The 27,934-nt window shown below is 38.5% G+C and overlaps 2 protein-coding genes across 2 annotated transcripts; both read right to left on the reverse strand.

Moving 5' to 3' along the window:
* Nucleotides 1-5,374: 5,374 nt before the first annotated feature.
* On the reverse strand, nucleotides 5,375-12,563 carry si:dkeyp-75b4.8 (lipopolysaccharide-induced tumor necrosis factor-alpha factor homolog). The gene is made up of 5 exons (XM_052127490.1): nucleotides 12,532-12,563; nucleotides 11,195-11,352; nucleotides 7,671-7,775; nucleotides 6,560-6,752; nucleotides 5,375-6,419 (listed from the first exon to the last, which is right to left on the reverse strand). The coding sequence occupies exons 2-5, from the start codon at nucleotides 11,343-11,345 to the stop codon at nucleotides 6,311-6,313; spliced, it is 558 nt and encodes a 185-aa protein (XP_051983450.1). The 5' UTR covers nucleotides 11,346-11,352; nucleotides 12,532-12,563; the 3' UTR covers nucleotides 5,375-6,310.
* Nucleotides 12,564-15,056: 2,493 nt separating this feature from the next.
* On the reverse strand, nucleotides 15,057-27,872 carry pdia2 (protein disulfide isomerase family A, member 2). The gene is made up of 11 exons (XM_052127196.1): nucleotides 27,567-27,872; nucleotides 26,348-26,554; nucleotides 25,573-25,706; nucleotides 24,340-24,477; nucleotides 24,041-24,157; nucleotides 23,133-23,258; nucleotides 22,794-22,991; nucleotides 17,707-17,827; nucleotides 17,450-17,631; nucleotides 15,429-15,548; nucleotides 15,057-15,273 (listed from the first exon to the last, which is right to left on the reverse strand). The coding sequence occupies exons 1-11, from the start codon at nucleotides 27,784-27,786 to the stop codon at nucleotides 15,208-15,210; spliced, it is 1,629 nt and encodes a 542-aa protein (XP_051983156.1). The 5' UTR covers nucleotides 27,787-27,872; the 3' UTR covers nucleotides 15,057-15,207.
* Nucleotides 27,873-27,934: the final 62 nt, after the last annotated feature.

Genomic DNA, 27,934 nt, shown 5'->3' on the forward strand with positions numbered 1-27,934 from the left:
GTGTCGATGTAGTGACACTAGCGGTTGCTCTTGGGAGCCCCATACACCTCTGATCTTTGAGAAAAGGCATATGGGAATTGGCGAGTGGAATTTGCATGCCTCTCCCCCGGACATACAGGTATAAAAGGAGCTGGCAACCACTCATTCAGGTTTTGTGCTGAGGAGCTGAGACAGGGTACCGGACATTTCGGCGGGTAGTACAGCATTGTGGCAAGAGGGACAAAAACGTCTCATTCCCTCCATCAGGGAACGGAGGTTATGACAGTAACCAAGACTTTCTCTATCTGCCACTAACTCGACGTTGTGTCAATGTAGTAACACTAGGGGTCCCTATACAAAATGCCACAACTAGCTGAACTGTGTTACTTGAACTGCCGATGCAGGTGCAAGCAATCTGCTGCGTGTGATATAGCAGGTGCACTCGGTCTGCAAGTAACCTCCCCCAATGCCCCAAAAAACATAGTTTAGATCCCCTATCTAGTATGGGAGCAGGCCGCGCCAGCCACAGCCTTTTCTCTCTATGTTTTCTCTCCACAGATGGCTGGGGCCTTTTAATGCTTTTTATTTGTGTCGGGGAAGGTGGTGACCACATTCTGTCCTAAGGGGAGGTTAACATGTGGCAAATACATCACGTGGGCTCACCAGCCACACATGGAATAGGTGCGGTGGTAGGTTCTACGCAAAGGGAAAGAGAGCTCTGCCCAAGGGAGACGCAGGTCTTCCGATAGGGAAACCGTACTGTGGAAAATACATCACGGGGTTACCACAGGTAACCAGCACCTGTCAAGCACCTACCCCAGTACAGGGCATGCTAGCACACGTACTGGGTCCGGCTATGTATTCCTCTGCCGAATTCGCCAGCCACAGGCTGTTCCATCAGGGAACGGAGGTTACGACAGTAACCAAGATGTTTTTATCTTGCTTCTTATGGAGACCGAAACCAATAAACAATGGCTGTACATTTTACATTTATATTTTATGCATTTGGCAGACACTTTTATCCAAAGCGACTTACAATGCACTTATTACAGGGACAATCCCCCTGGAGCAATCTGGAGTTAAGTGCCTTGCTCAAGGACACAATGGGGGTGGCTATGGGGATTGAACCAGCGACCTTCTGATTAACAGTTATGTGCTTTAGTCCACTACACCACCACCACTGTGGGCTGTAGAATCATCATGGTGGCACCCAGTGGTTAGTCACCTGTGAAACATTTAACCTCGGTTCCCTGAGATGATGGGAACGAGACATTGCTGTATGCCCTATGGGAGTCTTTCTAGACAACCTGATTGAAGACCTTATACAATCATGCTAATCCTCTGATTGGCAATGGTGTCTGAGCCCCGCCACTTTAGCCACACAGTTTGCCTATATAAGCAGGTGCTTAATCACAATTTCTTCAGAATTTTTTGACTGAGGGACAAGAGTGAGTCACTCGTATCTTGAAACTCAGAAGTAGTAGTACAGCCAGCTTTGGCAATGTCTCGTTCCCTTCATCTTGGGGAATAGATGTTACATGTGTTACCGGAGACGTTCTCTTTCAATTCAGTTCACTCGACATTGCTACAAGCACTCTGGTTCTAAAACCTCACAAACGTTTTTTTTTTTAAGACCATCCTGCTGCCAAACATATGTCCTGTAAGGACACACTGTTTTTCCATGCCCATGAACAGGCCATGCCTCTGGTTGAATGCACTTTGACACCAATAGGGCAATTCGCGCCCTGTACTTCATAAGCGAGGGCGATCACGTCAACGATCCAGAGAGAGAGCCTTTGTTGGCGACGGACATTCCTTTTGTGCGTCCTCCATAACAAACAAAGAGCTGATCTGACAGCCTAAACTGACGGGTATCCTTGACATACAGTAGGTAAGCAACTAGACTAAGTCTTTCACACACACACAATATTTATACCATGATCAATGGAAACATGGATGTTTCACAACCCCCTCAATATTCAAACCAAATCTGCACCCTTGCCTTAAATAAACACAGCTCAGTGTCTTCTTTCTTGCTATTTGCCTGTCTTTAACAGAAATTAACTGTTGGCGTATTTGTTTCACATCAATATTGTCCAGTTTGTCCTGGTGGACAAATCAGCAATATCATTCAGTCTCATTTGTTTTTACTCTTAGAATTGCATTGTTACAAACCTAGGCCTCAACTGTGACCCTGCCTCTCTTCCTGCTCTGTCTGAGCTACTACCTGGCTGGACTGTTCTGTCACCTGACCTGACAAAATAACACATTGATGCATGCCATATGAACAGTGAGGAAAAACATGTATGGCTTTGTTAAGTATTATTATTTTTACCATTATTGTTGACAGCACATTAGCAACTGATAAAATATTTTAACTTTCTCTTTTTGGCTGCCATCCTGACTCAGGCCACACTAGTTGTCTGTCACATCATATAACGTGAAAGCCACGTAGCACTGTACATGAGGGGGTTCGTTAACTCACAGAAACCGTGATATGAGCTGCGGGGTTTCTTTAACTCAAAGAGATGGAGATATGAGCTGTGTGTCATCCGAATATCCAGCTGCTGTCTTTTACCAAAGTTGCTCGCAATTGCCACCCGCACAACAAATGTTGCGCTCTGCATCCGGTTAAAAAACATTCAAAGCCGCTGTCGGCTAAATGACCTGATGACTGAACTCTCATTTGGACTTGTTTTTTTATTTTTTTATTTAATAGCGCGGCGTTATTGTGATAAGGCATGCCGGTGTTATGAACGTCGCCATGTTTAATATTTACTTGTCAATATGGTTACAAGTGTTAGAATACAGACAGTATTAAAGCCATACTGTAAGGTATATAAACAGGACATTTCAAGACTCACACCCGTAAGTAAATGGGGTTGTTAATCCCAAACAATGACTGTGTGAACATAGTCCAATTTGGAACGCTCTACATATATGCAACTCACCTCATTCAAATGCAGCACACTCACAACCCACAATTCTTTGCTTCAACGGAAATGTCTAAAACAAATAACGCCAATTTGCCCGTAAATATGATGTTCAAATGCAAGTTAATTCCCAAGTTGAAGTTGAAGTACCTCAATAGATGGGTGCAGAGTATATAATAATTATAATTATACTTATATATGATTAAAATAAAGTATTAGACTAAAACTACACCTGTAAAATCTATTTTCTTTTCTCTTTACATCATTATAACTCTCCTAAAATTTACCTCATACATTCCCTTCTAAATGGACTTTGTTACCATCTCACTGGATGTGTTCGCGCAACCATGTTACGTTACGTTTGCTTTTGTCCTACGAAGGGCATCTCGTTTAATTGAGACTTCTCTTTAAGTGAGATATCTTAGGAGGCTGCATAATTAAGATACATAACTTTTGGAACAGCACATGGGGAGCATGCCAGATGCCTTAAAATGCTGCCTCTGCAATAGATTTTGGAACAGATACCATTGTATGTAAACTTGGTAGTTAGCCATTCTGGTCCATGATTTTCTGAAAAAATATGGCTGGGGAAGGCTCATTTATATTCATGAGGACAGCACTGCCTGATTGGTCAGTGGACATAATTTTAGGGCCTCTCAGGGTCTAGAACCAGTAAACTATAGTTCATATCATAGATGTGGCCTAAACTAAATGCTATACATCAACATTTCATAGCATTGCTTAATTGTTGTTCAATAATATGTTGTACACGCTGCAGTTTATCGTGAAAATATGTTAATAAATTAATTGTTTATTTTTCATTGTACTAAAGGCATTCCTCAGGTGGATGAAGCATGTCCAGTGATTATAGAAGATCTTGAGAATATCTACACAAGCCAGAAAATAAAACAGAAGGTGAGTTTTAAAACTGCCCTTTACATTTTTGACCAAATTAAATGCAACAATTAAAATTGGCAATGGCATATTTTCCATGCAATGTTAAAAGTTTAGATTGAGGGACTAGAACTGACATTCATTCGTATTTAACATGACCAGTTTGCTTTCACATATGGAGGAGTGTTCTATCAGTCTGGGCATTCCTTTAAACTGCATATCCCCTGTAAAGAACTACCATGAGGAACGTAAAACTAAGACAAAAATGGATATTCTGATTTTAGATGCATTACTAAAAAATGTTTTTATATTTTGTAACAAAAGATATTATTTACATATTGTAGATTTTAATCATAGACCATAATCAGGACAGATGGATACTGTTTTATGTGTTTACAATAGTCTCATTCTGTGAGACACCTTATTTAACTTGATCTATTGTGTGTAATCAGTGGCTGGAAATATATTTGTTTACTGGAACATTAAAATAGGTCTACATTATACATTTACTCTATCTTGAGTAACATCAACTAAGACATGTAATCACATGTTGCAAAGGGTTTTTAAATGTCTAACGCTATTCTTTAAAAAAGCATAACTACAATGGATATATTTAATGTGTTTACAGTAGGTCTTTTTCCAGTGCTCATTAGATGTGTAATGCTACTCAATCTGCTTTCTATGTGAGACATTTTTATAAATCTGGTAGGAACTGATCCAGTCCTCATGATTGTCTTTGTCTTTTAAAATAGCTGTTTTTATAAAATAGCTCAAGGGTTATACTAAATGTAACAACGGTGATAGGAAATCTCTGCATTTATATGTATCAAACCCAAAACTTCTTTGTAACCAGCTAAGATATTTTGAAGTATGTTATGAATGAAAAGAGCAATTACAAAAAAACTAAATGGCATTGCTGAAAAGGTCAAGCATTATGTCCTTATATGAACCGGTTTCACCTTCTTTTACAAATCAAGTAAAATAAGTTCCCTTTATTAAGGGTTTATAACGGGGTTCATTAATGACTAATAACTCATCTACTATGCATTATATATAAATTATGTGCAGTTATGCATCATAAAAAAGGGTGATTTCCATTAAATACCTTCCAAATAAAGAACCAATTTTAACTCTCGTTATAAATGCTTAATAAATATACTTATTCATACTTATTTTAATCAAAACCATTAAATGCCATAATTCATGATTTATGTCATGATCCAGCATAAATAATTATAGAAAGGTTAAAAGGTGTGTTTATATTCATACTGTAATGGCTTTTCACTTTCCTGGTATTGTTAATGTTAAAAGAATTGTGCTTCTCCGAATGGTGTCTTAGTCCTCTCCAAATAATAAATAAATAAATAGAACTTTTAGGTCCTCATCCACAACACTTTATGACAATTCAGATTTTTCTACTGTTTATCAAAACAATTTATATGGATCTTTCACAAACCTTTTATTTTATGGGTTGTTTATGAACTAAAATACGTACATTGTTATTAATTTTTCAACCTTTATAACCTCAAAAATTTTACATAAATGCAAAATGGACAACCATGACTTCCTTATTGATGACTTACCCATTTATTACCAATGATGAAAATGCAACAATTAATTAGTTACATACATTAGTAAACTATGAAATTGCACCTTAATGTAAAGTCGACACATGTGAGCTAATTATTAATTAGTTACGGACATTAGTAACCTATGAAAGTGTATCTGCAGTGGATAAACATTTGAATGATCATATTACAACATGTAAATAAGAATGTCTTCCTCAAAGCAAAAAATATCTCAGCTATAAATGTTTAAACAAATTACATAACATCAAGATGAAAAATAGTGCGTCATGACTCCAGCTCTGCAGGTGAAAATCGTGCAGGTGAAAAAAGTGATAAACATATTTCAGGTAACCTCAAACCATTCTTCTGCACAGAAGAGCTTTGCCATTAACACAACCCACATAAAATGTTCCTCCAAGTTGCTTGCACTTTTAGGTTTCAATCACAGATGTCGCTAGAGAGCCCAAAGTTCTGTTATACAGCTTTTAATAGAGCTGCTGTTCAGCCATGTCCTCAATTTGCAGGTGAATCCGGAAGTCTAATTCGCCATGTTTTTCTTCAGGATTTTCCTATAGGTGTTTATAATGGTTTTTCAACTTATGAGTAAAATATGGTCTGTGGTAAACATTACTTGCTGTTATGTTCAGGATGTGCATAAGAGGTTTTGTACTGCTCTGTTTTGGAGCCTTTCTTATTTCTTACTTTGACAGTTTTGTGCAATAAGTTGTAATACTTATTTAGCCTATTTATTTGTTGAAAATCAGTTAGCATCCATTTACCCATCTGAAATGCATCTAATCGGGGTCACGTGAACATAACAGAGCCTAAGTATGTATTTTTATGTTTAACACCGACTACCCGACTACTTCAGTTGTTTGATTATGAAAACTGGGGGATTTGCACATCTGTAGTATTGATCATGTTGTGGATGTGTAGTTATTTACGGTTATATATTCCTAAGTGCCTGAAGCAGTTAGGACAGGTGTGATGGGCATCCTGGAACCCCCTGACAAAGAATGGGATGAGGCAAAATCCACAAATAAGCCTGTAGAAAAGCATTAAAAAACTTAGAGATAGGGAAAGAGAGACTTTGACCATTTACTGTAGTATATGTGGTAGTTTAACTTATAGTATTCATCTGCTACCACCATAGTTACAGGCTTACTGTGACAATTCTTGACTTACCCCAGCAGAGTTAATAAGCAGCACATGCCCCATGCAGCAGCACCAGGTTTATATTCCACATTAGTGAGGATGTTCTCATGGCAGAATTGGCACACAGTCTCTGTTGGTGTGTCACCCAATACAACAACCCTCTGCTGTGGCTGCACCACTATCACCTGAGGGGCTACTGTCCTCACTGTCTGCTGCATCAACACTTTAACAGTGAAAGAGTATTTTTAACAATTTAGTTTTAAGAACAGTTCTCCCAAAAACAACTATTCGGTTATTTATTACTCACCTGTGGAACACCAAAGAATAATTTGTAATGAATATCTTAGTCTGTCTTTTTAATACAATGGCAGTTGACTCACTTTAAAGCTTAAAAAGGAACCAAATGTATCATAAAATTAATCCACGTGACTTTGAATGTGTCATATTCCAAGAATTTTAAAGACATTCTGAAATAAATTTTCAATGAAAATCTATAGTTATTTTCATCATGTTTTGCATAAAGTAAAACTTAGCATAATGTACATATTCTGAATACAGTAGGCCTACTACAAACTACTTTCTTTCAAAAATGAGATACAAGGATGTGTGCCATTTCAAACGAACCCAAAGCCTATTAAAAGCAACATATGCACCATTTAAGTGCTAAATGAATTACATGTAATTATATACAGTAAACAGAAGGTTATCATTATTGTTTTTAATTTAAATATCTTAACTTGTAACCAGTTAGCAATTTGTGGATAAAAAAATTATGGTTCACTAACTATAAGTAATAAAACCTTCTAAGTCAAAAAATCTTATGAAAACAGCTAAACAGTTAGCTAACTACACCTTGGACTTTAAGGTAGTTTAATGTTTACTAGCAAATTTTAAATAATTATTGCTATCCAAAGGATTAAAGTTAGCTATATTTTGCAGCTACTGATACCATGCACTAAAATCATTGTACTTAGATATACGTAGTAATTATTCAATAATTAATTATTTAAAATATGACACCTTCAACCGGTCTGGCTTGTCAACACTGACTAGGGCCCAGATCTGATGAATAACTTTTGAGAATAACATTTAGCACGAATCTGTAGATGACAACTTTTTGATTTTATAGCACTTTACTTACCTTGCTGTGAGTGGTTGACCATTGTGATTTGTGTGGGCACATTGAGGACAGGATAAGGGTTTGCCCTAGTTCTATTAGTGTTTTGAGGAAAGCCTTGAACTCTGTCTGTAAACATTACAATTGTATTAATAGTTAGATATAGCTGTGCATGTAAAGTGGCAAGAAAAAATTATGTGAACCCTTTGGATTTGCATTTTGTATAAATGTGTCATTAAATCTGGTCTGATCTTCATCTAAGTTACAATAATGAACAAATCTGTTTAAACTAGTAACACACAATTAAACAATTACAATTCAAATTTACAATTAAATCTGTTTTAACTAGTAACACACACATTATTGTATTGTTCTTTGTAAGAGGTTTGTTGGAAAAGAGGAGATGAGAAACTGGGAACTCAACTCAATGTAGGCTTTAACCAAACAAAACTCAAGAGTGGCTTTTCAGCTTTCTCTCTTGTCGCTGGCATGGTCCCTTTATACCACTCTCCCCAAAGTTTACTGCAATTGGAAACAGGTGTTAGTCATAATCAGGCTCAGGTGTATGCACCCTTACTGCTTTCTCTCTCTCCAGACGAACGCTTGACCACGCCCCCGCCACCGCATATCCCCACCGCCCGACTCAGGCCTGGGAGATATCAGACTGTCTACCCCCACCCCCCTTTTCTAGAAAGGAAGTCTGTGACAGCCATCTGCGCTCCCGGTCTGTGGATAGCTGAAGAGCCAGGTACCACTGGGTGGCCCGAGCATTGGTATCTTTCATGTGGTGGAGCCATTGGAGTGGGGCGTGATTCAAACAGAAAGTGAAGGACCGCCACAGCAGGTCGTATCAGAGAGTGAGGACCACACACTTGCAAGATACTCCTTCTCAATGGTTGCCTCCCCCTCCCCCACCTGGGAGAGCCGCCCCCATCCCTCTGTATGATTCGTTCATCTGTAGAATGAAAGGGATAGAGATATTGGCAGGGATTACAGATATTTGCATTAAGGGGATCTGCCAATAACCCTTTGTCAAATCCAGTGTCGAATAAAAGCGAGCTGTGCCCAACCGATCGAGCAACTCATCAACATGAGGCATTGGGTAGGTGTCAAATTTAGATACAGCATTGACTTTCCTATAATCCACACAGAACCGTACTGACCCGTCGTTCTTAGGGACTAGAACAACTGGGCTGGACCAATCACTGTGGGATTCCCCTATTACCCCCAGATCGAGCATTGCATCCAATTCTTCTGGCAGTCGGTAGGGATGGCTACGTACCAATACCCATGGCCAAGTCTCTATATGGTGTTGGATGAGGTTCGTACGACCTGGCAGAGGGGAAAACATGTCTGCAAATTCCTCCTGCATCTTGGCAACCTCTGTGACTTGATACGACGAGAGGTGGTCTCCGCAAGTGACCGGGGCAATATGATTGGGTTTTGTGTTCACCTCCGGCCCGAGCTCCACCCTCTCCGGAACTACCATAGCCATCGTCACAGGGACTGCCTCACTCCAGAATGTCAGGAGGTTGAGGTGGTATAGTCACGCCCCCTCTATCTGTTTGTTTCACCTCATAATCAAGAACTCCCACTCATCGTGTTACCTCAAATGGTCCTTGCCACTTGGTGAGTAATTTAGAGCTCGATGTGGGATGTAATACGAGCACTTTGTCTCCTGGTGCATACTCACATAGTAGAGTACCCGTTATACAATCGGCTTTGACATTCCTGAGCTTGGCGCAAATTCTCCTGTGTTAGTTGCCCCAGAATGAGGAGTTTTGCCCTATGATCAAGATAAGATCTTTTACTGGTTAAAGGTCCTTCCTCCCAAATTTCCCACATGATGTCGATAACACTGCATAGGCATCACCCATACAGCAGCTCGGATGGGTATACCTACAATGGGGAAAACCCGGTGGAGGCTTGCGGGACCTCTCGCACTGCAAACGACAGGGGCTCGAGCCATTATCCCAATTTCTAGCATCTTCTTGTACAAACTTACAAATCATATTCTTTAGGGTTTTATTCTGCGGATTGTAAACACTGGTGTGAATCGATTTAATACCCAATAATTTGTAGAGTTTGCAGAGTGTCTTTGACGTAAATGTCGTGCCTTGATCAGTGAGGATTTCTTTCGGAATCCCCACTCAGGAGATTATTTTGAAGAGTGCATCCGCAACACTGCATTTCCGGATATCGTGTTGCATAATACACCAAAACTATGACGAAGCGATGTCCGCGTGCTGTCCGGTCCAATGGCCCGACGAGGTCCATGCCAATTCTTTCAAAGGGGCACTTGATTAATTGAAGGGGCGCAATGGCGCTCTGGGGGTGGCCGGTGGATTCACCAGCTGTCATTCACAGCACACCAACAGCAAAGATCTCCGCAAATGCCCGGGCAATAAAAACGGACCATTAGTCAGTTCAGTGTTTTCCTCTCCCACATTATTAGGTTTCATTATTAGGTTCATTGGAAAAGAGGAGACGGAAAGCTGGGAACTCAACTCAAAGGTAGGCTTTAATCAAACAAAACTCAAGAGTGGCTTTTCAGCTCCACACAATATAATACAATCTCTTTGGGTCAGGTAGCTCTCTCTCCCTCTCTTGTTGCTAACGTGGTCCCTTTATACCGCTCTCCCCAAAGATTACTGCAATTGGAAACAGGTGTTAGTCATAATCACTTACTGCTTTCTCTCTCTCCAGATGAACGCTCGACCAAGCCACCGGCCCCACATTCTTGTACATATTGAATACATCATGCAAACATTCACAGTGTATGTTGGAAAAAGTATGTAAACCTCCAAGCTAATGATGTCAACAAAACCTAATTAGAGTCAGGATTTGGCAAACCAGGAATCCAATTAATGAAGCAATATTGGAGGTGTTGGTTAGAGGTACTTTGACTTATAAAAAGCACTCAAACATTTTGAGTTTTTCACAAGTAGCATCTGCTGACATAGATCATGCATTGCAAAAAAGAGGTCACAGAAAACCTATGATTAAGAACTGTTGCTTTGCGTAAAGCTGGAAAGGGTCACAAAGTTTTCTCAAAGAGTTAGATATTGATCTGTCCACAGTTAGACAAACTGTCTATAAATGGAGATGATTGAGTACTGTGGCTACTCTCCTTAGAAGTGGCCGGCCAGCCAAGATGACTCAAAGGGCACACCACAGAATGCTCAGTGAGGTAAAAAGAACCCTAGATTGACAGCTGAAGAATTGAAGGAATCATTAGAACTGGTTAACATCTCTGTTCATGAGTTTCCTATATGGAAAAAACAGTTATTAAATCTAAGGGTTCACTTACTTTTTCCACTGCACGGTGAATGTTAATTTTTTATTTTTTTTATTGATTTAATTGAGATGTTTTCAATAAATACATGACAGTCTGGAATTGTTTGTGTGTTGTTAGCTTAAGCACATTGAAGATGAGATTACGTTTTATGACTAATGCAGAAAACCATCCAGTTCCAAAGGATTCACATAATTTTTATTGCTACTGTATTCTCTTTGTGTCCATGCTTCATGGCTGCTGAAGATAGTACCTATCTCTCTGTAGGGAGGTGGTGCTATGGCAGGTGTATATAAGGGTGATGTTGCAGGAGGCCCTTCAAAAAGAGGAAACTCATTGATCTCGCTGTATGCAGTGGGTGGGAATGTGGAGTCAACTGCACCAACACTGGCAGGAATATCCATCTGTTTACTGGATGTAACAAAATAGGTCAAATTGAGTCAGTAAGCTTTTGAAATAAATGAAAATCTTACAGTATAAATTATATGTTAAAGTCAAACATTTATTCACAAAAATCCAGTAGAAACAAACTAAATCAATAGTCTTTGTTTTTATAAATAGCTATTTTTGTCAATAAAATATAAACTACAAACTAAAATGAAGAATTTTATATCGGACAATATTTGTAATTTAATCTGATCTTTTAAGTCTCAATATTGTTTGAGAATAAATTATTATGACAACTATGAAAGAATATCTTTGCCAGATATTAGTCATAAATAATTCAGCCCACATAAACCACCCAAAAATATTTCTAAAATGTACATTTTTATTTAGATGTACGTGAATATTATAATTAATAACTCTTAGGCAGTATGGCTTCATGTCAATTTCAGTCATCTTTTATTTTTATTATATTTTTATTATAGATATTAGTCATAAATAATTCAACCCACATAAACCATCCACAAATATTTCTAAAATGTATATCTGTAGTTAGATGTACATGAATATTATAACTAATAACTCAATTTACAATAACTCAATTTACAATAACTCAAGTCAATTTAAGTCACCTTTTATATAGAAATCACTTTTGCTCCTAAATTTTGCTACCTAACTGTATAGTTCTCTTAAAGCTTAAAAAACTAAACTTCTGTGTTACTATGCATTATTCTGAACAACTTCAAGTATGATAGGAATGAACAGGTAAGCGTTTACAAATCAAGAAAATCTATTATATTCATCCAAAATATAGATCATTCCATGTGCATTTATTTCATATCTCTTATTTCATGTCTCATTTGTTTTCTTATGGTAGCTAAATACAAACTAGTCACATTAAGAACTAAGTTATCATACAACAAAAGTTGCATGTCTTTCTATTAAACTCAAATATTATGACATAGTTAAGCTTTGATATATAGGTTATTTTGCCAGTCTTTTATTTTTCCCCAATCATATCTCTGCTTTGTGTTTCATGCCGTTTACACTGGAAGTAATAACTCAGACTACCCACCATCCTCTTTTAATATCTCAACATTTATGTTGTCAGATTACCTCAAAATCATTTTCTACCCTCTGCTTTACTTATTGTATCACTACATAGAAATAAGTCTTTACAGGTGTAAATAGCTGAATTAATCTTACCTGTGTGTTGAGACTCTCTTGAAAGTCTTCCTTCAAATGACATCACATCCTTTCTCACTCTACTGGTTTACCTGTTTATCATTCATAGCTGTGCATTCCATTGCAATGAAGAGGAATGTGCCTTTTAGCTATATGTAGTGAGCATGGCTTTGGATGTGTATGCGCTAAAAATTAATTCTTGACACAGTGGTTACCTTTTAAACTAAAATATTCAATAAAGCTTTGGCTGAATGTCATGATTCAGTAATCTTGCTGGTTCTTAATATTCTTTGCTTCAAGTCTCTGTGTTAAAGTAGCGGGGCATGTTGTCAGGTACTTTGTCACAATCTACCCGGCCATTAAATCAGTGGCGTAGGTTACATGAGAACATGGGACACACACACACACACACACACACACACACACACACACACACACACACACACACACACACATACCTGTCTTCCCACCATCACCACCACAGAAAACAAAAATGTATGCTCATGCCTGGATCGAACAGCCTATCAAAGGCTTTTTAGCAAAAGGTAACAAATAAAATAAGGCACAAAATGATATAAAAAATATATACAAATACAAAATATCAAATCATTGTTTTCACTTATAAATACTGCTATTGATAAACACATGATTAATACATTTCTGACATTTAAAAAACAAGTAAAAATCTGCCTTCATAATATGCATTGACCCTTGCTTGAACCAGTGTGGTTTGATTTTTTGCTTGTTTACCCAGTTTGTGAACTAAGTGTTTGAAACCAACATACAAAAAGCTCTGCTAGAAAAACACATATGTGTGCAATTGGACTTCAGACTAAATCTTATCATTACCTATGTATAGTCTTTTTTGACAACTTCTCCATGTAACAACTAGCCCTGATCTCATCTACACTCACCTAAAGGATTATTAGGAACACCATACTAATACTGTGTTTGACCCCCTTTCGCCTTCAGAACTGCCTTAATTCTACATGGCATTGATTCAACAAGGTGCTGAAAGCATTCTTTAGAAATGTTGGCCCATATTGATAGGATAGCATCTTGCAGTTGATGGAGATTTGTGGGATGCACATCCAGGGCATGAAGCTCCCGTTCCACCACATCCCAAAGATGCTCTATTGGGTTGAGATCTGGTGACTGTGGGGGCCATTTTAGTACAGTGAACTCATTGTCATGTTCAAGAAACCAATTTGAAATGATTCGAGCTTTGTGACATGGTGCATTATCCTGCTGGAAGTAGCCATCAGAGGATGGGTACATGGTGGCCATAAAGGGATGGACATGGTCAGAAACAATGCTCAGGTAGGCCGTGGCATTTAAATGATGCCCAATTGGCACTAAGGGGCCTAAAATGTGCCAAGAAAACATCCCCCACACATTACACCACCACCACGGTCCCCTGCCACTACCAGTGCTATCAGCCACGTCGCCGTTCCCCTGACGCCGCTAGCGCTCTCTGGCATGGAGGCCGTTCCCCTGCTGCTGCTAGCGCTCTCTGGCATGGAGGCTGTTCCCCTGGCGCTGCCAGCATTCTCGGCCACGGAGGCCGTTCCCCTAATGCTGCGAGCGTTCTCAGACACGGAAGCCGTTCCCCTGCCGCCGCCAGCACTCTCGGACATGGATGCTGTTCCCTTGCCAGTGCTCTCGGCCACTGAGGCCATTCCCCTGCCACCAGCACTCTCGGCCATGGAGGCTGGTTCCCTGCTGCCAGCACTTTTGTCCACAAAAGCAGTTCCCCTGCTGCCGGCTCTCTCAGCCACGAAGGTCGTTCCCCATCTGTCAGTATTTTTGTTGTTCTGAATAAAATAAAATAATGCCAACGCCCCCACCCCTATCAATTGTCATTGGAGTGCTCACGAAGTTACTGCCATTGTGTGATGCTTCAGACAATGGTCCAAGTTTGCCATCACAGAGCCACGTCTCAGTTATAAAAAGATAAAAAGATTGTTTGATAAAGATCTTACGTTAATTAAAGCCATCTTCACTTCGGAATCGGTAGTGTCAGTTGTATAGTCTGTTGTTTGACACCGCGGTGAGGAAGTGCCATGTTGTGATTTCAACAACGGAACAAAATCCAAACCTTGGGGTTTACGGAGATGCAGCCATACTTATGCACACCTAGACCTCGACGTTGATGATAGCACTGGAAAAACAGGAACAAGACTGGCATATCTTTGTTCAAGAGAACGCAGAGAGAAGAACCAACCAAGATGAGTCAGAGACAGGGAACCTTGGACCCGCGAGACCCCAGATTCCAGAGGGAGCGTAGAAACGTCTCCTTACGTGGACCAAAACACCACCCCTCGTTCTGAGGCGTTTTCTTCTGTGGTGAATACAGTCTGCTAGGCGACATATGTCCACAGGTATCCGAGTTCAAAAAGGATCTGGGATGTGTCCCGGACATGGTCTTGATATGGTTTGTGAGATTAACCCATAAACTCTTCTACACCACAACTGTAATTGATCCTAAGCCACAGCTCTCTACATAAATTAATAATTGACCATGACCATAAATAAAACTTCCACTCATTATTAAGTCAGTTTTATTCAAATTAGTCAGGTATTTAGTTAAATGGTCCAGTGCAGAGAAAATAACATTGATTTGTGATAAAACAATGTGTTACACAGATCTCATACTGAATTGGTTCAGCATCAATCAGTTGATTTACTCCTTGTTGTTCACAGCTCATCCTTGCTGGTTTCATTGGTAGATTTTGGTGACTCCTCTGTCGAATCATTCAACACCTGAATAGCAAGAAGAGGGTTTGAGACACTTCAGCTGTGTATTACTAAATAAATATTTTTACAATCTCCAGATTTTCCTTTTCCAGGTATAAATGCTATGAAAGCAGCACAAACAGTTTTCTGTTGCTCATAACAACAGCTTAGATAAACATGACCTCATCTTCATCTTCATCATTGTCATCATCATCTTTATCCTCTTCTTCTGGTAACACTCCACCATTGTCCAGAAACTTTGTGAAAGTCTCCAAATCCCTCTGTCCATTATAGTCAACCATCTGTATTTTGAAAGCATTTGTTAGTACCTTCAAAGTCATGTTTAATTTCACAATGTATGAATTCCGATATGCAATACTTTATGCCAGTGTTTCCCAAAATTGTTTTCTGCCACGGCACATTTTTAAGACAAAAAAAATTATACAGCACACCACTATCCCACATAGGCTAACCATAGTCAAAAGTTTTCCTTTTCAAGAACTTGTCCATGTTTTCTGTCCATCTTAGTAGCGTGTTTACTTGTAATGTTTGAAATTCGACTATGCAAAAAAAACCTAGTCACATAGGTAGGCTACGCTGTGTGAGGTCACAGGTGGCGAGAGCACTACTAAGTGGGTAATGAAAAGACTTCAAATTTGCTTCTTTTCTAATTTGTAAATTTGTTCTTGCAATGCCACAACAAATTACAGGGATGCGAACTCATGAGGGGCGAAAAAGGAATGACAATCAATGGTCCACATGCATTTTTTCTGGGGCTATTTAGTATAAAGAATAAGCTAAAAGCACCAATTCAAGCGTATTTTGGTGAGATTTGCTTCTGCTTCACAAATTTGATAAATTTTATTAACTGATTAGTTCAGTGACCCCTTCTGGAAATGTCACTAGGTGGCAACACATGAGTGTCTTATGTGCTATGAATGAGTCAGTGAATGACAGTGAGTCAGTGAATGACAGTGAGTCGTTCATGACCGAAATCAACCAAGAGACTTTATAGTGTTAAGCATTAAAAGAACAAAGCAGATCTGTAGTCTTCCTTCAGTCTGAGCATTATTTTTCATCCAAAAAGACATCAATAATAGTCTAATAAGAGTGAGTTTCAATAACGTCCTTACCTTCTCCTTCATTAAAACATGCATGGCTACAAATCTACTGACTTCAGTATAAGAATTATAAACACAAAGCAGATCTACGGTATCATTTTCCTACAGAAGTCTATTTAAACTGCTGAGCATGACTTTTAGCAGAAAAGAACACAATAATAGACAAATAATATACATTTTGAGTTTCAATAATGTTCTTTTGTCATTGTAAAGTGCATTTCACATGAGTTGAATCGAGGCGTCAACTCTCCGTTCAACCGCAGCATCAAGCGCCGCATCACCCTCCACATGACAAGAGTTGCAGGAAGATTCACAGAGGGGCGATTTTACGAGTTTGCCACGTAAAAAAGCGGGAGGTGTGCACAATAAACATTGAAAACATGTATTTGGAATAGAGGAAAAAAGCTTGCAGTTGCTTTAATAGCAGATAGTAATAAAAGGACTTGTTTCTGTTTAGGTCTAAGTGTTTTCTTGGTGAATTAAATTGTTGCTTAGTACTCTTTTTTAGTATTATTGGTTAAGCAAAAACGTGTGTGTGAAAAACACTTTGATGTAAAGTGACGTCACTTCATAGACTTCAATGTATTCTGCAGCGCTGACGCAAGTCATGTGAAATAAATATCACTTTTGCACATTAATCATTGCACTTCACAATCACAAAAGAGACCGATTATGGTTTCAAAATGGCGAATTTCTCAGAAAGGGGAGGAGTTTGGTTCCCTGAAATTATAATTTTTTTCATGCATTTATTTATTTTGTGGAATTTGATCATTTTCCACGGCATGCCTGACAAATACATTAGTGTGCTGAGGCACAGTGGTTTGGAAACGCTGCCTTATGCAACAAATACCAGTATACAAAGTATGATTTGATTTACCTCAGAAAATAACAATATAACATTCAGTATGCTTACAGAACATCTCTAAGGTGAAGCATGTCTGTGCTAGTATCACCTAATAGAATTGCAAAAATTAGGTTTTTTTAACAGTTTTACCGAATACTCCCATATGTGCCATTGGTCGAACAAAAAGACAGACTTCACCTTTACGTTTAATAGTGTGTTTGTATTTATATTTGTTGACCTTTTTTTCAGCCACAGCAGGAAAGTATTTAATGGTTGGGAATCCCTGTATAGAGACATCCTCCACTTCGTTTTCCGTGGCATCCATTTTTGCAATAATTATGTTCTCATGGTCTTTGTACTTCTCGCCCAACTCGTCCCATATAGGTGTCAGCTCCTTACAGTGGCCACACCATGGAGCATCTGTTAGAAGGAAACATATGTTAGTGCAGAATTAAATACTATTTTTGAATATGAGAAGATAAACTGCTCACTTACAAAATTCCACAAAGACATTCTTTGTTTCATCAAAAGCCACTTCGTTGAAGTTCTTCCCTACAAGGACTTTAACTGGATTCTTGTCCCAATCCTCAGGAATTTCTTGACTCTTCAAATTGGGCTAGATGGAAGTGCAGGTTTTATATTAGTTTGTTGATTACGCAGATTCAATAGCATGCTCAATATTCAAATATTGTTTTGATCCATTCAACTTTGAAAGTCAGAATTTCCACCTTCTTTCTTGGAAAATAGCAATAGGATGCCACTTGAAGTTGTACTTCCAACTTGGAAGCTAGCGTGAAAATCCACAAATCTGATTTTCAAAGATGTGGTCGTATGATGTCACGCGAATGTGGCGGCTGCCGTCTTTGCTTCATACTGCGTTCCATTCAAAGTCAGATGTAAGACTTGGCATCTCCAATCTCCGATCATAAAAGCATACCATTGCTTGATGTTCGGAAAATGATGTATTGGGAAACAAAACTGCAATGTTCCTGTTAGCTTAGCAGGTAATAAATTGTCACCATAGCATAGATGTCTTCTACCAACTAAATTGTGGAGGAACAATTCAGTAATGTAATGCTAGCATTTGTCCTACAGATGTATGATTATCAAAAAAAGAGTACAATTCATAATCTTAATCTGCAAATGTTGGCTAAACAAGTTTTACTATCATGTAATTTTGACTCATTGATACTTTTTATTTGCTTAAGAATGAATTTTTATCGTAAACTTTCTATATCTCCCTGGGTACCTACATGTTTGTGTGACGTCATGAACCCGCATCTCTGCGAAATCGGATTGATTGAGGATTTCCGCACAAGTTTCCAAGTAGGAAGTCCGACATCAAATGGCGTTCAATTGCATTTTTCCAAGTAGTATGTTTGAAACTTAATTTCCACCTATTTTGAGTTGATTGGAATGCAGAGTCAGAGATTTTTTTTGAGTCGAGTGATCACCTGAGCTGTAAATGCATGTGACTGATCACTCTGTATTAGAACTCTGCATAAGTCTATTTTATTGCTGTTAAGAGCCCTAAAAAGCGGTCAATGGTTACACATTTACTATAATGCAATTACATTTCCAGAATTGATATAGTAGAGTAGAGAGCTACCTTTGAATTAAACTTATCTCACTGTGAATTCGATGACAGCTGAGATTAGTCCGTGCTTACAGAAATTCAAAACACTGCCCCCTTTGGTCAAGGCAGGAAATGTTGTTGAACGTACAGTATAGTTATGCATAGATTCCATTTTGTGGATAAAAGGTCCACAGAGGGGTGATATAAACAATTTGTAAACGGAGTTGTTTTTAGTTGTAAATCATTTAATGCAGTCACTAGGAATGCACATTTTGTTAACCATATGCCCTAACCCTAAACCTAACCATCAGTGGAGTAAAAATGTTATCATACAGTGAAAATGCAACCTCTAAATTGCAGTCATTATTGATTCAATAAACATGATTACTTCCTTGTTTCAATGCAGGACCAGAACTCATGTCTCTGAGCTGTTTTATGCAAAACATTATCAGTTGTGCCAAAGGAAAAGATAAACACATTTGAATTAATGCAAATATGTCTGATGGGAGATGCCGCATGTCAATAACTGTTGTTTATTCTGTCACTCTAAATGTTCGACACCCGCAGAGGTAAAATGGACCTGGCAGATCACATTCAGACAGCTATGACACACTGCACTTTTTCATGATACAAGCGTTTATTTATTATATGTGTAATTCTGCTTAATTTTTAGGTTTCAGCTTCTTAATAATTTGTATTAAAATGTGTAGTTGACATGAAATTTCCAACAGTGATAGCTTGTATTATTTCACATTAAAGTTCAACATTAAAGAAAAGTAAAATGTATTTGTCACCCTACATTTTTAAGAGGATAAATGTGATTAAAGTGTTGTAAACAGAATGTAAAATAAAACATACACTTTCAAATGTATATGTCTGTATGTCTGTATGTGTGTGTGTGTGTGTGTGTGTGTGTGTGTGTGTGTGTGTGTGTGAGCGTGTATTTATCACTTTGTGGGGACCAAATGTCCCCATAAGGATAGTAAATCTGCTCATCTGAACTATAACACGATAGATGAAAGAATGACATGAAAAGATGGTGAGATGTGTTGTACAGAGATATTTTTAATGACTTTGTGTCTCTTGGAGTTTCATGAGCACAGAAGAATATTAGTATGTCCACAGCGTGAAGCTTGTGTATTTATGAATGATGCACTCTTGTTTTAAAATCTCCCTTCTCTGCTTCCAGTTTTTATGACATCCCCTGAACACTTCAAAATACATGATAGCTTTTGACAACTCTATAACCTGTAAATCCACTTCACCAGCTAATTACACTTTGACATCAAGACCACTATATCTATATAGCTACCACTAGACAGGAAGTTCCGAGACAAAAATGGTCAAGATGGCTACACGCTAGTTTCTCTGAAGCATAAGGTGAATATGAAGGGCAATGGAACGTCTTTTTCAACATGATTCTCCCATCCATTGTAAAACCGACCCCACCTTTGGTTTCCTTTCGCCGTAACCTCCGTTCCCTCTCACCCTCTCGCCTTTCCACTGATGTCTCTGCCTCTCTTCCCACAATAAATGTATTTTCCATGCTTGATGTGAACACTGCCACAGACACACTTAGCTCTACTTTAACAACCTGTCTAGACAACATCTGTCCTCTCTCCTCTAGACCAGCACGGACTACACCACCCAGCCCCTGGCTGTCTGACGTCCTTCGTGAACATCGGACTGATCTCAGGGCAGCTGAGAGGAGATGGCGGAAATCTAAAGATCCAGCTGATCTAGGTAAATATCAGCTTCTGCTCGCAACTTTTTCAAATAACGTTAAAACTGCAAAAACTTCATATTACCAGACCAAGATCAACAGCACCACAGACACTCGTAGCTTGTTTAGAACATTTAACACACTTCTCTGCCCTCCCCTCCACCACCTGACACATAACTGACAGCAGATATATTCGCCACATTTTTTACTGATAAGGTTACAGCCATCAGCAATACATTCACAGCACCACACCCTGTCAAACACCTGGCTCCTGTATGCAACCCTTCTTTCCCTATGTTCTCTCCTTTAACTGACACTGAGGTCTCTAAACTCCTCCTCTCCAACCACCCCACAACCTGTTCCCTTGACCCCATTCCATCACACCTTCTCCAGGCCATCTCTCCGTCCATCCTACTGGCACTTACACACATAATTAACACATCCCTTCTTGCAGGCACTTTTCCCACTAAATTTAAGCAGGCTCGAGTAACCCCACTGCTGAAAAAACCTGCACTTAACCTCACACAGATAGAACACTACAGACCAGTCTCTCTCATCCCAGTCATGGCAAAAACACTTGAAAGGGCAGTTTTCAATCAGATCTCCGCCTATCTCTCACAGAACAAGCTGCTGGATGACAATCAGTCGGGCTTCAAAAGTGGACACTCCACTGAGACTGCCCTGCTGTCTGTCATCGAGTCGCTGAGACAGGCGAGAGCTGAATCGAGATCATCCGTTCTGATTTTGCTGGACCTTTCTGCTGCCTTTGACACAGTCAACCATCAGATCCTACTCTCCACCCTCTCTAAACTGGGTATCACTGGAACTGTGCTTGACTGGTTCAACTCTTATCTCTCAGAAAGGTCCTTTGAGGTAGCATGGAGAGGGGAAGTATCCAAGCCACACAAGTTACTTACTGGGATACCTCAGGGATCAGTGCTTGGGCCACTTCTCTTCTCCATATACACAACATCACTGGGACCCATCATCCAGTCACATGGTTTCTCTTACCACTGCTACGCTGATGACACGCAACTCTACTTGTCTTTCCAGCCCAACGACACCACAGTGACCGTTCAAATTGCTGCCTGTCTGGCAGACATCTCGGCCTGGATGAAGGAACACCACCTTCAACTCAACCCTGCCAAGACCGAACTCCTTGTCTTTCCAGCCAACCCGGCTGTTGAACACAACATCACCGTGCAGCTGGGTCCAACTACAGTTTCGCCTTCCAAAACGGTCAGAAATCGAGGGGTAACCATTGATGATGAGCTAAATTTCACAGACCACATTTCAAAAACTGCAAGATCTTGTAGATTTACACTCTACAATATCAGGAAGATAAGACCCTTCCTCTCTGTACATGCCACACAACTGCTCGTTCAGTCCCTTGTCATAACTAGACTGGACTACTGTAACGCTCTCATTGCAGGCCTTCCTGCATGTGCTATTAGACCTCTCCAAATGATCCAGAATGCAGCAGCACATCTGGTCTTTAATGACCCTAAGAGAGCACATGTTACACCACTCTTTGTCTCTCTCCACTGGCTGCCGGTTCATGCACGTTTTAAATTCAAGGCCCTGATGCTGGCATATAAAACAGTCACTGGGTCTGCTCCAGCATACCTAAAAACATTTATGCAGAGCTACGTTCCCACCAGAAGCCTGCGGTCGGCTAAGGAACGTCGCCTTGTCGTACCAAAACAAAGAGGCACCAAAACACTTTCCCGGACTTTCAGTTTCATCATACCATGGTGGTGGAATGACCTTCCCAACTCAATCCGGGAAGCTAACTCACTCTCTATCTTCAAAAAACGGCTAAAAACACATCTTTTCAAAAAGCACTTAACCGGTCAATAAAAAAAAAAAAAAAAGAGTTGCACTTAAATCTGTTTTGTATACTATTATGATGATAGTGAAACTTTGTAATATGGCACTTTTTGTACCACTGTCTCCCTAAGATGATTCACTGATGTTCTTCCTCTTTTGTAAGTCGCTTTGGATAAAAGCATCTGCCAAATGAATAAATGTAAATGTAAATGTAAATGTAAATGTCTTTGTAGTCAGAAGTGGAAGATTTCAAGTTGGAATATCTGGCATCTGACTTTACATGGAATGCAGCATAAGTGTGGGCTAAAATGTTATCATTACTAGCTACATATACATATATATATATATATATATATATATATATATATATATATATATATATATACAGTATATATATTCTGCAGGTATATATTCTGAATAAAAAAATTATTGGTTAGAAGAACAGTTACCCACCTTGACGGTACCATCCAGGACACCCTGGCAAAATGTTCTCAGTGTGTCTTTGTTGACGGTGGATCCATCCATTGCATATTTCAGCACTGTGTCAGTGTTGATGAGGCGAGCAATAGGAATATCATTTTCAGATACACTGAAATACTTCAGCACGTGACCCACTTTGTCAGACAAAACATCTATCAAGATGAAGAGTACCTGCGTATATACACACCACTTGTGAGCATGACAAAATTTGAAAGGCTTCCAAAAGCCATATGACATGATTCTGTACTAAGAATTACATGTAGGAAGACAGATTAAATAAAATGTGTATATGTAAATTGTTGAAAAACTCACTTTATCCTTAAACTCACTGGCGACAGCTCTAAAATCCTCTAGTACTTCATTGTGGGATTTCACGGTTGAATTGATGAATAGAAGGATGTGTTTATGGACCTTAGAGCTAAAAATTAATTCTGCGTTCTGGGGAGAGAAGAAGGAAGTAGATTGTAAAAATGGATGAACAAGCTAGATATGATTAGTATTAAATAATTGGTTAGATGGTTGGAATACTGAAGGCATCTTTGTATTGATATTCGTCAAACATGGTAAGAGGGTTGTACTAATATTTATCTCCAGGTATTAAACTTCTGCATTTAATTCAACCTGAACTGCTTAATGTACAGACTCCATTCAAACTTAGCTTGAGCCTGATCATATGAAAATTACTTGGGTGACACATTTGCAAAATATAATATTACGTTGTTTCTTACACGTATCACAAAAGTTCCGTTGTGAAATGTCCACTGAGTGGTGCTAAAAGCAAGTTAAATTTTCTGCCAAACAGATGTGGTTGTGGAGGTTAATGCTCTTTCGAGTTTAAGCAACTGCGTAATTTGCATCACAAGTTCAACGCTCTTTCAGTTGAGCTACTGTGCAATTTCTTCTAACTGGAACAAGGATTTAAATGTAATTGGTTATGTAGTACAAATGTTAAAATGTATCGCCTTATAGTCATGCATTAAAGTAAAAGTGTTTAAATCTAATATGATAGCATTGTGTAAGGATCAAGGCAAAACGTAAAAAAGTAATGTGTGCAGACAAAAGAAAAGAAAAAGACAATGGCAAAGTTTAATCTGGTGAAGCTTTGCATTTACTCAGAACTCAAGTCTAAAACTTACCTAAAACGTTAACTATTAATTTGCTGCCTTTCAGGTAATGGTTTACAAAGCAATGATAATGCAAATCTAGTTATTAAGTGTTACCTCCTCATCAAATGGAATGACAAGTTCCATACGATTAGAATTGATGAAGGAAATAAGCTCCCCTTTGTCCAGCTTGCCGTCCTCAGAGATTGGCATATCTGCTCGCTTATCATCAAACTAAAACATTCACACAAAATGGGACATGGGGGGTTGGGTAAAGAGCTGAACAAACTCAATTCATAATACAAATGCCTCCGTAACTGCCTTTTAATTTGCTTTTTATTTTTGTATGAAACCAACAGTCACAAGTTATCTAGTGCAAGGATCGCATGCCCTTTTAAAATAAAATAAAAATGTACCTTCTTAAAGAGTACCACAGAATCACTCTGTACATCATACTTCTTGAAAAGCTCTGTGTTGCTTGTGATGCCAAAGTTTACATCCATTAATGTTAAGGTTACATCATAGAATGTCTTTGCATTATCCCCCTCCAGATCCTGATACAGAAAGAGAGAGGAAACTAAAATGTTGAACTAACATTGAAGATAACCAACACCAAAAATAAATCAGCAAGGTCAAAGTTCTAGTGCAGGAACAATGACGTTTAGAAGTCGGATGAACTGACACTCATATTTCAGTTATGGGTGAATTTCATGAAGCCTGTCAAGAACATATCTGGGTCATATTCTACCCCAAATTAAAATGTAATATTATTAAAATTGTAAAACATTTTCTGTATGCATCATAGTATTTGTAGCGCTGCCTTTAATTTATGCACATTTTAATAACAAAAAAAAATGAGAATCAGTAGGAATGAGAAACTAATGAAACTCATCACTAATAATAATAAGCATTGCAAAAAATAATTAATGGTTATTCATGGTTTAATGCAATTTATATATACAGTATATACTGTCTGGCAGCCAAAAGTTTGAAATAATGTACAGATTTTGCTCTTATGGAAAGAAATTTGTACTTTTAGTCACCAAAGTGGCGTGCGTTCAACTGATAACAATGTATAGTCAGGACATTCAAAATTTGAAAAATTACTATTTCAATTTGAAAAAAAATGTCAGAACTTCTTAAACTACTTCAAAGAGTTCTCATCAAAAACTCCACGTGCAGCAATAAAATCTTTGCAGATCCTTGGCATTCTATCTGTCAGTTTGTCCAGATACTCCAGTGACATTTCACCCCACGCTACCTTCTCTTTACTATTGTGCATGAAACTTGTGTTGAGCGGGTAGAATTCAATGAAGCTGTCAGCTGAGGACATGTGAGGCGTCTATTTCTCAATCTAAAGACTCTGATGAACTTATCCTCTTGTTTAGTTATACCTGGGCCTTACACAAGTCTTTGTGTCCTTGTTAAAGCCAGTTGTACTTTGTCTTTGAAGTCTATTGTGTACACCTTTGTATGAAATCTTCAGGTTGTTTTTATTGGCAATTTCAAGCATTGTATAGCATTCATTCACAGGTACACATGTATTATAGATATATGACCCAGATGTGTTTTTGTGAAATTCACCCTTATGAATCAGGTATTATTGAATATTAAATTCAGTTACCTTATGCAGAAAATGTATGATTTACCTGGAAGAATCCAACCACAACCACATCATGTAAGTCCAGAAGTGCCTCTGCGCTCTTCACATCATCAAGAACAGAAGCACTGGGCCCCGTGTGACGCTCAAGCCACTTTGTGATACCCTTAACAGTTCGCTTTCCTGTTCAAATTACCATATAATACATGTAAGCCAGTGTCTATACATTCCCTCAGATCTTATTGTATGAAAATTACATTAAAGGGGTTATGACATGCATTATTTTATTATTGTAATATTTTCCTAAAGGTTCACTTATAATATCAGTAAAGTTTTTTTTGCACAAAAAAACAGTCACATTTTTATAAATCATGATCATTTTCCATACTCATTCTGACCCACAGTGAGAAACACTCAGTTTTAATGATGCTTCTCCTTTAAGACTTGATAGTTAAAGTATCTTAACCTGCTCTTGACTGACCTGCTCTCTTAACTTGCCATATCAATGCTCACCGCTACTGAGCTGGCTATGAAAATGATTAAAAGTTAAGTAGGCACTGATGTATTGTTGTGGAGGCGGTCAGATGTAAATGTCTACCATAGTGTGACATCATAATATGGAGGAAGAAGAGAACAAGTTGTTTTAGCTGCTTGGTTTCAACAAATTCTCTTTTTGCAGTGAGGAGAAAGTTTTGAGTTCTGAAACTTACAATATGTTTTTATGGTACAATGGCCTCTTATATGTCAAAAGATCAAAGAACATTTATTCTTCATGTCATGACCCCTTCAAGCATCCAAACAAACGAAACAAATAAATATATTACCAGAAAAATCTGTGGCGTTTTGTCTGTTGCCGTCTTTTAAGAACTTAATAGTTGGAAAGCTGTTGGCGTTGAACTCCTCTGCAAGGTCCCTTTCTTCTATCGCATCCACTTTGGCTAATCTTACAGCAGAAGACTCTTTTTTTAGTAGTCCAGCCACCTCAGCGTAGATGGGCTCCAGAGTACGACAGTGACCACACCATGGAGCATCTTTTGTTTTTGAAAGACAAGTGAAAGTAAGATTAATGCTAATCTACTATTGGAGAGACCATTCGCCATGTGGGGAAGCTGTCACAAGGGCATTCTCAGAACCTATACAGTACATTTACAATAATGTATCTTTGTATGCTGGTTTTAAAAGTCTAGTTCAAAACTGTTCCACCAAACTGAAATTCCAATATCCTATTGTTTTGTAAAAGCTCTTACTGTAGGTAAACAAGAGAACACAATATAACCACACTGGGTGCATTAAGTCAAACTATTTTTAGGACAAGGGGGGTCATAAATATCAGTTTGGGGCCAGTTGTCACATTTATATTGGGACACGTTGTCACATGTGTTTTAAATTTAATTTTATTAATTACATTTTCTGTTAAAAATAATGACAAAATAGTGGTTTGATATGTTTGTATTTTACCTTTTCCATTTGTACTGTTCCATCATTTTTCATTGTTTTGTGTTTGAGAATTATTTGATTGTTTAAATATTGCTAAAAATAAAATACATTCAATAGACTAAATAGCCCTGTTCTCCCCAATTGATTTTAGTGCATGGGCAATGCAGAATTAATTATTATGCTAGTTTAGTTGCATATTTGGTATGAATGTAACTGAAATACAAAATCCCTGTAAATTATTTTCACCTTCATACGTTAACCTGCTAATTCAAGCAATACAGTGTTGTGAATATCTGCAGAACTTGCCCCTCTTCAACTGTGGGAAAATTAACATCTGCTCTCTTAATGGATGATATGTCAAGCCTAGCTGGCAAACTTTGAACATGTTTATGTTTCTTACTGATATGAACATAAGTTATATGCATACTGTTAAATTTGAACGACTTTTTTCTTGAATTGGCTGCTGTATCGCATTTCCACTTCATGTCTTGCATGCATGACCATTTGTTAGTTTGCATTGATCAGACAAAGATCAGAATTACCATTAGTAACAACGCCTAAGCATGTTAACTACTGAATATATAGAGAAAGAAATAGGCTACTTACAAAATTCCACAAGCAGATACTTGTTCTCTCTTAGGGCTCTATCAAAGTTGACACTATGAAGGACCAAAACATCTTTTTCCTCTCTAATTTCATCTGTCTTTTCTTTTTCCTCTGGTTCTGCTACATCTTCAGGGCTGCCCTCTTCAACTTCTACCTCCTCTGCCTTCACGCACAGGGCACAGAGCAAGAGGGTGAAACCTAGGACGTGTAAAAGCCTCATGGTCGATCTGTTGGGTTTGTTGGACTGTGGAGGAATGGTGCTGAAATTAGCCTGTACCAAACTGCTGTCTGCAACCCTGGTGCTGATAAGAGACCACTGCCAGTGACGAATCAATGGAAAGCATGCGTGGTGCAAATCTACTGGTCTT

This window comes from Xyrauchen texanus, chromosome 5, assembly GCF_025860055.1.
Source record: "Xyrauchen texanus isolate HMW12.3.18 chromosome 5, RBS_HiC_50CHRs, whole genome shotgun sequence".
Lineage (NCBI taxonomy): Eukaryota > Metazoa > Chordata > Actinopteri > Cypriniformes > Catostomidae > Xyrauchen > Xyrauchen texanus.

Bases quoted from the DNA above. Each gene is read 5' to 3' on its own strand.
- si:dkeyp-75b4.8 (XM_052127490.1), bottom strand. From the start codon at position 11,345: ATGGATATTCCTGCCAGTGTTGGTGCAGTTGACTCCACATTCCCACCC. The intron at 7,776-11,194 runs GTACTATCTTCA...TAATGTTTACAG, and splicing joins ACCTCCCTACAGAGAGATAG to ACAGAGTTCAAGGCTTTCCT. The intron at 6,753-7,670 runs GTAAGTAAAGTG...TCACTGTTAAAG, and splicing joins GGTCAACCACTCACAGCAAG to TGTTGATGCAGCAGACAGTG.
- pdia2 (XM_052127196.1), bottom strand. From the start codon at position 27,786: ATGAGGCTTTTACACGTCCTAGGTTTCACCCTCTTGCTCTGTGCCCTG. The intron at 24,158-24,339 runs GTACATTTTTAT...TGAATGTTTTAG, and splicing joins CTGTGGTACTCTTTAAGAAG to TTTGATGATAAGCGAGCAGA. The intron at 15,549-17,449 runs GTCAACAAATAT...TTCAAAATACAG, and splicing joins CTGCTGTGGCTGAAAAAAAG to ATGGTTGACTATAATGGACA.